The sequence below is a fragment of the Mastigoproctus giganteus genome, chromosome 2, assembly GCF_048544385.1.
Source record: "Mastigoproctus giganteus isolate SK-2022 chromosome 2, ASM4854438v1, whole genome shotgun sequence".
NCBI classification, from domain to species: domain Eukaryota; kingdom Metazoa; phylum Arthropoda; class Arachnida; order Uropygi; family Thelyphonidae; genus Mastigoproctus; species Mastigoproctus giganteus.
Genome location: NC_143576.1, coordinates 51189069 through 51203931, shown reverse-complemented (window position 1 = coordinate 51203931; position 14863 = coordinate 51189069). Strand labels below are relative to the sequence as shown.

The following is a 14863-nucleotide window of genomic DNA, read 5'->3' as shown; positions in this document are numbered from 1 at the left end:
TACTGAATTCTAAGTTTCTTTTAAATTCCCATTTTTGTCCCTTTCCCATTGCTATTAGTTAAATAGGTATTATTTATTATAAATTTATTATGAACCGAATTAATATCCCATAATTTCTACAGCAACTGTGATAGAATACACAAAGCACAACGGGTGAGTTTTTTAAAAAATTACAATAACTTTTCTTACTTGATGTGTATAAGTGGAGGTCGTAGTGTCGAATCAGGAAAGTTTCCCATCCTACTTGATGTGTTTCGGTGGAGGTCGTCGAGTCGAAAAAGGAATGTTTCGCACCCTTAACTTGTTTTATAGATGGCTATTTTTATGGCTTTGTCGCTTTAGCGTTTCCCTGTGTTCCGATGGTGTTTTGGCGGAAGTCCCCGAATTTCAGGCCAAGGTCTATTATGGTGGTTTTGTGGCAGGTTAAATGAATTTATTTAGTTGTGTATTTACAATATTTTTACATTTATTTTATGTCTCACCTCGGACAGTGCCGGTACCCGCTTTTCCAAGGCGTAACAGCACTTGTTTGTCCAGAGGCAAAACTATATACATATATACAGCCTCTTACTATGGGAGAGGGGGGGGGTTTAATTTTGGCAATAGGTTGTAGTGCAGTCAGGCGACGAGCCTCGCCTGAGTGCAATAAACCTAGTAAATAAGGGGATACTCTTCTGAGTAATTACTATTATATTTTTAGTTGGCTTTTGATAAAAGTATATGGGTCTACATTGGGATGGTGTTTTCTAATATTTGCGTATATGGCAGTTCTTACGTGATATCTACTGTATTGTTTGGGAATTTTGTTTCTATCCAGCGTTATAATGAGTTTTTTAATGGCTATATTTCCACTATTTATATTGTTGCATATTTGTAATAGTCTGTTTGTCTGATTTCTTATGGTATTACCATGTATATGCTTTGCTATGTTACTTTCCCAGTGTGTGAGTTTTATTGTTTCGAAATTAAAATGATCTCTTTTATCATGGTGATGTGTATATATTTTGTCTGGGTGGATGGTAATTTCGCTGTCTAAGTAGACAGCTTTTAAGTTGTTATCCGGATTTGTACATTCTATTTTAAGGTCTGCTGGGTAATAATTCTTTGCAATATTTATAAAGTTGTCATGGTTGAATACTATTACGTCATCAATGTATCTGTAGAATTTTAAACTGTCCGTAATGTTACTTTCATAATGGTGTAAGTAGAGGTTAGCCATGGCACAAGAACTGCTGGATCCCATAGCTATACCCCTGCTTTGTAAATACACTTTGCCTCCCATTAGAATGTAGTTTCCTTTGACGCTGATTTTTGTAAGGTCATTCCAGTATTGTTTTTTGCATTGTAGTATGTTGTGATATTTTTGGTAATATATCTGTAGTACTTCTATTAGGTTGTCATGCGATATGCTTGTAAAGAGGTTTTTAAAGTCGTATGTGTTTATACATTTAATATTATTGTTTTGTTTTTTAAAAAATCCAAATATTCTTTGTTGTTGTTGATAATTCTGGTGTTTTTAATTTCTTTGTTGATGTTTTTTAACTTGTCTTCCATGATTTTACTGGTATATTTGATATAGCTGTTTTTACCTGAAGTAATGAATCTTTTTCCCGTAGGAATCTTGTGATATTTTGGAATCCAATATATGTAGGGGTATTGCATTCTGTCTATTTTAATTTTAAGCTTTTTATGCATGGCCAATACTTTTTTGCTGATGCTGTTTGGATTGGAGTCTATGTACTTGTATGTTTCATTGTCATGCAATTCCTCTTTGATGGCTTCTATGTAGAATTTTTTGCAAATGATACTGAAATTATTGCTTGCTTTGTCGGTTCTAGTAATAACAAATTTGTTTTGTATTTCTTTGATTTTATTGTTGATATTTTTTAAATTTAAGTGATTGTTTTTTATATAATGTTTTTGCTTTGTTATGTTTTCCTTGAAATGGTCTAGTATGTTTTCAGTATTGGCATTTATCCAACATTGGAATGATTCTATGGGTTCATTGTTTTTGTATGCGGCTTTGAATGCAAATTGTAACAGATCTGTGTATATTGATTTTTTAATATTTTCCAACCTAATTGGGGTGTTGGGTCTGAATTTTGTACCCCTTTTCATTGTTTCTCTTAGTGTTTTGTCTTCGATAATATTGAGGTCTCCTGTTACTATATGATTGTAATGTGTATTAATGAATTTTTTATATCTACTTTCCTGGCAGTGACAAGGTTGTTCTCCTTCATTCATATTATTAATGGTGTTTTTGTAATTGCAGATGGTTAGTCCAATTGGCTTGGTGTATCTGTATCTAATATTTATTTGTGTGTTTCTGATGGGTAGGTAACATTTGTTATTATCTATGATATTACTTATATTAACTGTGTCGTATAAACGGTTTTGGTATTTGATTAACAAGGCGTAACAAGTGCTGTTACGCCTTGGAAAAGCGGTACCGGCACTGTCCGAGGTGAGACATAAAATAAATGTAAAAATATTGTAAATACACAACTAAATAAATTCATTTAACCTGCCACAAAACCACCATAATAGACCTTGGCCTGAAATTCGGGGACTTCCGCCAAAACACCATCGGAACACAGGGAAATGCTAAAGCGACAAAGCCATAAAAATAGCCATCTATAAAACAAGTTAAGGGTGCGAAACATTCCTTTTTCGACTCGACGACCTCCACCGAAACACATCAAGTAGGATGGGAAACTTTCCTGATTCGACACTACGACCTCCACTTATACACATCAAGTAAGTAAAGTTATTGTAATTTTTTAAAAAACTCACCCGTTGGGCTTTGTGTATTCTATCACAGTTGCTGTAGAAATTATGGGATATTAATTCGGTTCATAATAAATTTATAATAAATAATACCTATTTAACTAATAGCAATGGGAAAGGGACAAAAATGGGAATTTAAAAGAAACTTAGAATTCAGTATCGGACAAAATAGCAAAGCTGTGATAGATACAAACAGAAACGGGTAAGTAAGTAATGCATTACATCGAATGGACCGTCAATCCGCTCAAAGCCCCCGATGAAGTAGGGGATTGACGACCATGTGATGTAATACAAATATGTATAAAGATGTAATACAATAAATGTATAAAAATGTTTAATATTTTATCATTTTGTCATAAAGTAGTATTGCTACAGTTTTTCATCTATAATTAATATGACAATTTCTTTAGCAATACGTAACAAGTTGAAAAATAATAAATGAATAGGCCCTGGGCATTTAAGATAACCGAGTTTAGGCTAGCTTAAAGACCAGTAATGTATTAACCATAATACCTATGAGTAGAAAACACCCGTAATTAAGAAAATAAACACAATAAACCACAATAGAAAGATAAAATAATATATATATATATATATATATATATATATATATAGTTATTAATTAAGTTTCTTTTACATTGTAAGAGGAGGAAGGTTTAGGTTTACCCCCCCCCCCAACAAAAGGTCAAAACCCAGTAGTAACGTCGAGAATTTCAGTCATAGTTGTGTACCCTGAATGAAATTCTCAGCGGTAGTAATCAGGGGTGTAAAATGCTCACATTTTACTTATTAATTTGCAGACATTCCCCATACATCCCCCATCCAGATACTGTGCCTCTTCTGCTAAAGAGGTGTGTTGGTCGTTTCAGAGGAAAACATAGCTACTAAACTAACATGACAAATTAACTGCTCTCAGCTCTCCGACAATATTAAGATTCCTAAATTCGGTAGGGTCGAAATCTCACTCGAGTATGTTTAAATTTCCCTTTCCGACTATTGTCTTAACTCGAGATTACAGTCGCTTTCGAAGAAGTTAAGTTCGGGAGTCCAAAAATATGAGCTCCGCTCGCTCTTGGAGAAACTGCTTCGTGCTGTTTGTCGCTAATCGTTGCAGGTTACCCCCTTCTTCAAACACCAGATCGGTAGAAGTCCAGGTGATAAGGAGTAATATAGTCAATGGAGCAGGGCAGAGAAGGGGGAGAATATAGTAAGTTTCGGGATGGCTTGTTTTTTGTTTGTTTTGGTTTTTTTAGGAGCATTAGCAACTAAGGCCATATTGTTCGAGGATATGCGGTGGTCATTCCCTGACCTTTCCGCATCCTCCGTATTTGGTGGTGATGGGCTCGAACCCCGGTATAATCAAGAATTGTGTACTACGGATTGCTGCTCCTTCCCACCTGGCTACGGAGGCGCAGTTTCGGGACAGCTCGAAACGGTACAGAGGAGAGAGATTTTTAGGAAGTTTTACAGACAGCACGAGACGATACAGAAAGTGAGAGTGACAGTATCAGAACCCGAAAGAAGATAGAAAACATGGAAATTCCTTGCCAGTTCCACACTCCTAGGAAAAATCGTTCCTTTTTCGGTAAGTCATGATGACTCCCTTCTGTTATGTATAAACATTACTCCTCAACAACATGATCATTGTATTAGTATTGTTAAGTTACAGAATATCCTAATGCTGCTATCTTAAATAGCGCAACACTTAGTATTGGCATCTATTACATTTCACTATAGATAATATGGTGTTTAATATTAAATCATTTCTTATGAGTTCTATCTTAAATAGCACCATCTTCAGTTTTGTCACCCATTATGATTCTCTGAGAGCAAATGTAACCAGTTTGTCACATGCCAGTACATGCTAGAGATGCGCCATCTACACGAAGAATACATACACTAAAAGCCCATCAATTACCATTTTATCAATAATGTTAAAACTAACTATTTCCATATAGTTAGTTTGAATTGTTATAACTAGATGATGTATTATTTGCCTGTCGCTGCCATTAGAACTTTATTAACCATGCATGTACAATTTCTTTAGTATGATTCAAGTATAACAATTTACTCAAAGAGGTAACTACTATCAGGGATAAAGGGAAGGGAAGGGTTTTTGCTTTCATAAAGGCGGCTACGGTGGTCTGAGATATTAATTATAATATCTGAGATATTAGGCCTAAATGGATGTTAGATGAACTAATTAGACATGTGGCAGAAAAGAAAAATGCATGGGACACAAATAAACAGGTGACACAGAAGCCTATGATAGATATAAGCTGGTCTGTAACCAAGTCACAAAGGAGATTAGGCAGGCAAAGGCAGATTATGAGAAATCTTTGGCAAAGGACGCAAAGGAAAACAGCAAAGAGTTCGTTACCTATGTAAACTCTAGAAGGAAGGGATGAATCGGATTGGTCTACTGGATATTGATGGTTCAACTGTTGATGCTCCTGTTTAGGTGGCTAACAAACTAAATGAGTATTTTGCATCTACATTCAAACATGAGAAGTTATTCAGGGAGGGGAATGCCAGATGTGAGTTAAACTCTGGCAGTGAGCTAGATGATTTTGTAATAACTGAGAGGAATGTGGAGTAGAAATTGTTGAAGACAAACATAAAAAAGGCACCCGGGTGGATGGGATCTATCCAGTTATATTCAAGGAGGCAGAAAAGGAAGTATGAAAATCCTTAGACATAATTATGAGAGTTTCTTTGGACTCAGTGGAGGTACCAATGGACTAGAGATGTGCAAATGTGACCACAGTTCACAAAGGAAGATCAAAAGGTGACAAGTAATTATAGACTTGTTAGTTTAACTTCTGTTCCAGAAAATTAATGGAGGTACTGGTTAAAGAAGCACTGCAGGATCATGTAGACAAGACTTCAGTTATAGCTCCGACACAACATGGTTTTGTTAATTGAAAGTCTCGCTTGATCAATTTGATTGGATAATATGATGTGGTCTCAAAGGAACTGGATACAGGGAATAACTTTGATATCATATATTTGGATCTTAGAAAGGCTTTTGATACTGTTGCACATGGAAGACTGCTGAACAAATGTTATTAGTGGAGTCCCTCAGGGTTCAGTGTTTGGTCCATTGTTGTTTTCTGTATTTATAAATGATATTGATGATGGAATATCAAGCTTAACATCCAAGTTTGCAGACGATACAAAGGTTGGCATGTTTGTTAAGGACACTAATGACAGTATGCTGCTGCAACAGGATCTAGAAAAATTGAGCAGATGGGCTGAGATGTGGAAAATGAAATTTAACATTGACAAATGTAAAGTACTACATATGGGAAGCAGTAACCCCAGAGTAACATATCAACTCTGTGGTACTACACTGACAGTGGTAGAGAATGAAAAGGACCCGGGGGTAATTGTGCAGGCAGATATGAAGTTTTCTGAGCAGTGCAGATGGTCTGCAAGAATAGCTCATGGTGTCTTGTCAACGATATACAGGAATTATTCTAGCAGGGATAAGGAGGTGATTATAACCTTGTATAAGGCAACAATGGTCAGGCCACACTTTGAATACTGTATACAGGTCTGGAGGCCCCATTTTAAGAAGGATGTAGAACTGTTGGAATGAGTACAGAGAAAGGCAACAAGATTAGTGAATGGAACAAAGTGTTGGTCTTACGATGAGAGGCTTATGTTTTGCAAATTACAGTCTCTGGAGACTAGGCACCTGCAAGGTGAGCTGTATAAAGCCTTGTATGGTTTGAGCATGCTCAATGCTGATGGGATTCTTCCTCTTGCTCAGAATAATCACCTGAGAGGGCATAAATTCAAATTGAGGAAAGACAGATGTAGGATATATGTGTGGAAGTTTGCCTTTAGCCAGCAGGTAATTGTTTGGTGGAACAGACTTCCATCCTTTGTTGTGGAAGTTGATAGCCTAAAAAAAATTAAGGCCGAACTAGATGGTATTTGGAACGAATGGAGGGGTGAAATGGGAACTTTTTTTATTTTTTTTTATTTTTTTTGACTGATGATGCATAAGCTTGCTTTCTTTCATCATCTTATGCCTCTAAAGATTTGAGCAATATGGGTATGAGACCAAGTGCTTTGGTGTCATAATCATTTTACTCAAATCCGTAACAACAAGTTTCCTCAGTTTAACATTTCAATGACATCAAGCATCTCAATATTGCAAATATTTATTATCACTCTGTCTATAGGTTATTTACTCACTGTGTGTGTGTGTGTGTGTGTGCTGTATCACTGATGGGTGACACCCATCAAAAATGGGTTTAAGCACAGGTATGGGGAAATGGAATACATTTTAAATAAATAGGAATATGCTTCTCCATTGGAGCAATGCTATCTATATAAAGTGCATAGCATAATCTTTATGCCATGCCCTTTCAATTGTTGAGGACTTCCAGTATATAATACCGATGCACTCAGTAGCAAACTTTGATCAATGTTATGTGCTGACTGAGCCTAAGAACTAATTGTTTTGTTGAACTAATAGCTCATCTTCATGGCATTTCCACTAAGACCGCTGCATTTTTAGTTATTTAATTTAATTATATGAAAGAACAAATCCATTTCATTAATTACAATAAAAACTAACCTCTTTGTCATGGTCATCAAGTAGCTCCTCTTCTCCTTGGCAGCTGAGTGGTGCAGGACTTGGACTAAGACTAGAAAGTGGTGAATCACTACCTTGCAGACTTGTGGGACTTCTGACATGGACTATTTCAACAGTCTCTGTTTTCACTGGTGTTTGAGAAGACTGTGATCCTTCTAGAGAATGGTAAATAATTTGAGCAGGCTTCAGCACTTTTCCTGTCTGGATGTAAATTCTTCCATCCAAAAACTAACAAAACATTTTAAAAAGTTTTAATTATACTTTACATTTAACACACAGTAAGAGACAATTTTGGAAATAAACTAAAATTATATTGCACTAACAGAAAACAACACCAGAGCAAAACACTTCTTAATTATATTAAATAAAATAAAAATGTTGCTGCTTAACAGGTAATTCAGTGATGTAATCCCCAGATTAATTCACACCCTCCAAAAGCTCCCATCACCACATGTATATACATGCATAAAGTGCTTATTGTCTTCCCTACATTCATTCATGTCCTAAATCTCATGTAATAACTACACTCGTAGTGGTTATAAAACTTTATATTTGACTCTTTCAGAAAGATTTGCCAAACCCTCTCATATATGTCATTATTTTTTTCTTGAAAAAGAAAATATATCTGGCTCATTCAGAAAGATTTGTTGGGACCTCCAAGATTTTATTAAAACTAGACCAACAAAAATCTGGGATTGTCCATACTCACCAGATGTGGGCCCCTGTTCTGGAATAGCAGCATGGATTGCTTGAGTATGTGCTATTATTATCTTCAGTATGGCTGTCCATCTATATTTCAATCCTTGATTGAAATTTCAATCCTTCTAAAACTCAATCTTGTCTTATATCTCACAAAAAAAGGATTCTTCTGCTCCTATGCTTATTTTTGGTGACACTCCGATTTCTATGCAAACTGATACATCTCTTTTGGGAATTACCCTGACTTCTAATTTCTCTTGGCGCAAGCACATTACAAATATTGCTTCCCTCTGCATCTAAAAAACTTGGTTTTCTCTTTCGCTCTCAGCATTACTTTTCTTCCAAACAGCTACTCACTCTATATAAATCGCAAATCCGCCGTACCATGGAATATTGTTCCCATATCTGGGGTGGTGGCCCCAAAATCTCTCTCGGGCTTCTTGATTCCATTCAGAAGAGAGCAGTTAGGTTAATTAATGATTCATCTCTAACAGAGTCTCTCCACTCGCTGTCTCATAGACGTACTGTTTCTACTGCATGCCCCTTCTACAGATATTTCCATGGGCACTGTTCTTCTGAATTGGCTTGTATAATTCCCACTCTCTCCTTCAAAACAGTCCGGACACGTGCAGCCACCAGCTAACATCCATTTACTGTCCAACTTCAAACTCACAGAACCAACTTTTCATCTTCCTCGTTTATTCATTCAAATGTCGTTTTCTGGAACAACCTTCCTTCATACGTATTTCCTGAAAATTACAGTCTACAGAAGTTCAAGTCCAATGTCAACAAATATCTTCTTTCATCTTCTCAACCTCCAACCCAAGCACGGTAATAGGCCGCCGTAGCCTAGTGGTCAGGCGCGCGGGTGCATAAGTACACGTGCCTTGAGTGACCGGGGTTCAAGCCCGTGACTGCTGAATACGGTGCTGTTTCTTGTATTCTGTATATCTTGTGAACTCCTCTGACCGTTTGGTCGTCCGGGAGTATAAACAGAAAATTTATTTATTTATTTATTTATTACTAAGTACTATAGGTTCTAATACCGCTCATGTTTGGGGTTTACATAAAAAGAAAGAAAAAAAAAAAAAAACAATAGCTGGGAATGAATCTGTTTCAAGACAGGATGAGAATATGAGAACTTCTTCTTAATGGCAGAGTCAGCACTGAGGGCGTCGGTGTAAATTATGACAGGTGAAATGGTAAGCTCAATAATCTTATTAAGCGCTAACTTAATGGCATATAATTCAGCTATGAAGGTGAATGGTAATTTCAGCCACACTACTGCTATCTAGTGGTAGTGTGGCTGAAATTACCATTTTGTCAGTTTTGGAACCATCTGTATAAATTTTATAGGCATGTTTGTTCCTAGTAGCATGAACTGAGTGTAACTGTCTGATATTGTAAGGTGGTATAATTTTTTTCCCACATGGAGAAAGTGCACATCTCATGATGTGCACTTTCTCCATGTGGGAAAAAATAAGTCCAAGGTGGAACAGGTGCAGTTGTGTCCTGAAAAATTTCATGTAAATTGACATTCCAACTCTGAACAAGTTCCTTAATCCTAAGTGAAGCAGGTCTATTTCATTTGGCTTGCTATCATAGAATGACTCCCACCGAGTATTATAGAGATACTCCCAACTGGGGTGTGATGGTAGACTCTGGATCTTAGCAGCATAGTGGAGCAGTAGTGTTTTTCTACGCAACTGTAATGGGGTATCATGCATCTCAATATAAAGACTTTGGATTGGAGAAGTCCTGAAAGCTCTTAAGGCTGTCCTCAGAGCACTGTGCAGTATGACGTTCACTCGTTCTAATGTGCTTACCCCAGCAGAGTCATATATTGAAGAACCGTAATCCAAGCGTGAACGGATTAGGGACTTGTACAGGTGTAGTAAGGTATACCGATCAGCTCCCCATGACATGGACGAGAATGATCGAAGTATATTCATATGCTTTAGACAAGTAGTTCTTAAATGAGTGACGTGAGCTTGGAAGTTTAGCTTGCTGTCCAATATCATTGGATTTTGATGATGATGTAAAAAGTTACATCATCAATATGTTTCTGTTGGACATAAATTCTGTCTAAGAGCATTTGGGCAGAATAGCCATCCCAGTTTGCCTTACTAAACTTCCTATTGGATTGTTGCTTAGGATTTTGAGTTACAGCTGTTTGTATTGAGCAAATAATTAGAAAGTGGTCACTGTTAACGGGATCAGATAATAACGACCATGTCAGGATTGGAAAGATGGATAGAGAGCAAATTGCCAAGTCAACTGCAGAAGTAGATCCTGTATGTAGGTGGATGTAATTAGGAGATTCAGTGTTTAGTAAATTAAGATCACTATCATTCATAAATTCTTCAATTAATTTGCTGCTTCTGTCCATTGTAGCGGACTCCCACAATGGATGGTGTCCATTAAAGTCACCGAAAAGACAAATTGGAGTTGGGAGTTGGGAAGAGGTAGTGATGGTTGAATATAAACGGTGACAAGAGTAATTGATGTACCAACTGCAATACGAGTAGCCACAGCTTCTGGATTTATTATTAACCTGATCGGCTTGGATGGCATGTTAGAATTAACCAGAATGGCTATTCCTCCACTTGCAGGAGACTCTGAGTTTCTATCTCATCTATACATCATATAATTGGAGAATTTTGGCAAAACTTGGGGTGACAAGAATGTTTCCTGTAGGCATACAGCTATGGGGTTGAATTGAGCTATTAAATCTCTTAAGCCATCAGAACGGCTGCTTAGTCCTCTGCAGTTCCACTATATGATGTTATGCAATATTCAGGTTTATTTGAGGATGATTTATCTGGCTGTTTTTTTGGATGCGGGACATTTGTTCCAGTCTTTTTTTTTGGGAATGTAGGGCAACCAGTATCCATAGTGTCATTGGCATGCAATTCTAGGATGGGTTCCTCATAATCCGGGTGTACATCTACTTCCATACTGTTTGTTTGAGGTTCAACTTTCTTACAATCTTTAGTAGTTTTCATCCTTTCTGTGTCCTGCGAGACTGTTGGAGTATCAGTTGGGGGCGTCTCCGTAGCCAGGTGGGAAGGAGCAGCAGTGTGTATCACACACTTCTTGATTAGACCGGGGTTCGAGCCCATCACCACCAAATATGGAGGATGCGGAAAGGTCAGGGAATGACCACTGCATATTCACAGAGCAATATGGCCTTAGTTGCTAATGCTCCTAAAAAAACCAAATAACAAATAATAAATATCAGTTGGGATACCAATTGGGGTCTTTTTGGCTTCACTGGTTTTAGGTTTAGGAGTATCTTTTCTGGAGGCTGATAAGGTTTCTTTAACCAAATTTGCCAAAGAGGTGTTCGGTGGTATCAACACGTCTGTTTGAGCACGGCAGTTGAAAAAATATTTTTTTTTTTTTCAAAATTACGCAAAAAATAATTTTGATATCATATACTTGGATTTCAGGAAAGATTTTGACACTGTTAGGCATGGAAGACTACTGTACAAATTGGAGCAGAATAGTATTAAGGGTAAGTTGCTACAATGGATAAAAGGATGGTTGAGTGGGAGAAGACAGATGGTGGAAATCAATGGATGCTGCTCTTCATGGACTAATGTTATTAATGGAGTCCGACAGGGTTCGGTGTTGGGTCCACTGTTGTTTTGTATATTTATCAATGATATTGATGAAGGTATATCAGGCTTAGTGTACAAGTTTGCAGATAATACAAAGGTGGGCAGGGTTTTAATGACAGTAATGGGAGTGTGCTACTGCAACAGGATCTAGAAACTTTGGGCAGACGGGTTGAGATGTGGAAACTGAAGTTTAACCTTGACAAAAGCAAAGTACTGCATATCGGTAAAAGTAACCCCAGAGAAATGTATCAACTGTGTGGTACTACACTTAAGGTGGTAGAAAATGAAAAAGACCCGGGAGTAATTGTGCAGTCAGATATGAAGTTTTCTGAGAAATGCAGACAGGCTGCCAGGGCAGGTCATGGGGTTTTGTCAATGTTATATGGGAATTTTGCTAGCAGGGAAAAGGAGGTGATTGTCCCTCTGTATAAGGCAATGGTCAGGCCATGCCTTGAGTACTGGAGGCCTCATTTTAGGAAGGATGTAGATTTGCTTGAGAGTGTACAGAGAAGGGCAACAAGATTGGTGAGGGGAATGAAGGGATCCTCTTACCAAGAGAGGCTTATGTTCTGCAAATTGCAGTGGCTGTAGACTAGGCACCTGCGCGGTGATCTGATTGAGGCGTATAAGTCCTTGAATGGGGGTTGAGCACTCCTGAATTCTGAAGGGATTCTTCCACTTGTTCAGATTACGAACTAATTCAAATTAAGGAAAGACAGATGTAGGGAAATTTGCCTTTAGCCAGCGGGTGGTTAATTGCTGGAACAAACTTCCATCTGCCGTTGTGGAAGTTGATAGGTTAAATAAATTTAAGGAGAAACTGGACAAACATTTAGAGGGAATGGTTGTGTGAAATTTTTTTTTTTTTTTTTTTTTTTTGGCTGGTGCTGCATAAGCTCATACACTTGCTTTCTTGGATCACATGCCACTACTACTAACTACAGTGGATGGCAAATCAGGAGTGCAGAAGGTTAAAATGATGGATCCAGTTGGTACGACATTTAGATCTTTTTTCATTTTTATGCACCTCGCACTGATTACCTTCTGATTACTAAGTTTGTGGACTAATTCCTCCTCAGACACTGAAAGCAGGTCCCACTCTGTAATGATGTCTTTCAATGAATTTAAAGTATTGAGGGGATAGTGGCAACCCACCAAATGTTTTTTTTCTTCAATAGCCACTCAGAACGTTTGGTGGTGGCTGTTTTAACTAGGGTCTCCTGATTGTAATCTCTTCACCATTTTTGTGATCCTGCAATAGATTCTAAATATTTTTCGATCATAAATGGTGATAGCTTGCCCACAGGCTGAGTAGACAGAGAGTGTATCACCAGAAAGTTAAGGAGGTTATGACAGTCTACTTCTCTTCGAAGTCTTTTGGGTTGGTTTGAGTAATTTTCATTGGATATTACTGACCTTGAGCTTGATGGCTCTAAATGAGGAAAATTATTTACGCCCATCTTTGCTCCTTTTATTTCCGGGAGAGTAACTGTTTTCTCCCACGTTACCGGCCCTGCCACGGAGGCAGGAGCTGTGCCACCAGTGACCAAGTGGTTGAGGAAGTTACTTGAGTTAGTACGGATTAAATAAATATATATGTATAAAGAAAGAATCCAGAAAATTTTCTTTCTGGATTCTTACTTGAAAGCTTTTAAGTAAAGAATCATTTAAGTAAAACAGGAAGAAAAGACACTAAAATAAATAGAACTTATTCGTTGAGTAAGAGCACTCTACATATATGGCCAAAACCCTCCAGCAATATGAAAGCACGACGAAACAAATGGCCCTCAGTCCCCAGCAGCTTTCACTCTCCCTCTTACGGCAGCGAGAGGATTAGAGTGGAAGCAGAGGGTGCTAAGAATCTCTGGGTACGACCAGGCTGCTATGCACGGAAACTGAACTTGGCCTGTTATAACGTAAGAACACTCATCGGTGAAGACAGGATATTAGAGCTGGAAAAGGAATTAGAAAATGTGAATTGGAATATCATCGGTTTGGCTGAAACAAGAAGAAGAAATTAATCACTTATAAGTTTATCAAGTGGAAATCTGCTATACACCAATGGAAACAGTGAAAGGAGTGAAGGTGGAGTTGGGTTTCTGGTCCATAAAGATTTTAAAAACAACATTTTGGAATTCAAAAGTACATCACCAAGAGTGTCAAGACTAATACTTAACATTTCTAAGAGATACAAGCTAAAGATTATAATGATTTATGCACCAACATCGAGCCATGATGATGAGGAGGCTGAAGAAATGTAGACAGAAATTGAGAGTCTTCTAGATGAGCCGAAAACCCACTACACTATTATTATGGGAGACTTCAATGCTAAGGTTGGAAAAAGACAAAACAGTGCAGAAAGGGGAACTATAGGAAATTTTGGAATTGGTGAAAGAAATGAAAGAGGTGAAAGAGTTGTGGAATTTGCAGAATCTCAAGGACTGTCAGTAATGAACACTTTTTTCAAGAAAACGGTGAACAGAAAGTGGACATGGAAGAGTCCAAATGGATTAACTACTAATGAAATCGACTTCATCCTCACTAACAGAAGATATATTGTGAATGATGTTACCGTCCTGAATAAGGTAAATGTTGGAAGTGATCACAGAATGGTAAGATGTACACTTGATATAGATGTAGGAAAGTAAAGGAAAAAACTGACTCGAGTAAATAATACAAAGGTCTTTGAGATAAGAGAAGAGGAGAAAAAGCAGTATGTACTTGAACTTAAGAACATGTATGAGCTTCTGCAGACTGCTGAGGACCAAGATATCGACGAGGAATATTACAACTTTTTGAAAGTGATAAAGCCAAAGAAACCTATAGGGAAAAAGAAATCCAAAGAAGAAAAAATTAGTCAAGAAACACTTGTCATGATGAACCGAAGATGACAAATGAAAAGCAAGAAAAACACTGACAGGGAGAAAATTGAGTATACTGAGTATACTGAGTTATGCAAAGCCATTAGAAAGAGACTCAGAGAGGATATAAGAAGATTTAACACAAGAAAAGTAGAACAAGCATTAAGGGAAAACAAAGGATTTAAATCAGCAGCCATGAGCAGTAATACAGAAAGACAAATGATACTGAAACTGAAGAATAGCGATGGTGTACTTATAAACAGCAGAGAAGGCATAATTCAAAT

General features: G+C 37.4%; 1 protein-coding gene across 1 annotated transcript in view; it reads right to left on the bottom strand.

Annotated features, from left to right (window-relative positions):
- mute (gon-4 like protein muscle wasted) overlaps positions 1-14863 on the bottom strand; it is a 1102179-nt gene that overhangs the window by 204383 nt on the left and 882933 nt on the right. The window contains exon 23 of the mRNA XM_090389940.1: positions 7379-7624. Coding sequence (XP_090246066.1) covers positions 7379-7624 — 246 coding nt within the window. The remainder of the gene's footprint in view (positions 1-7378; positions 7625-14863) is intronic.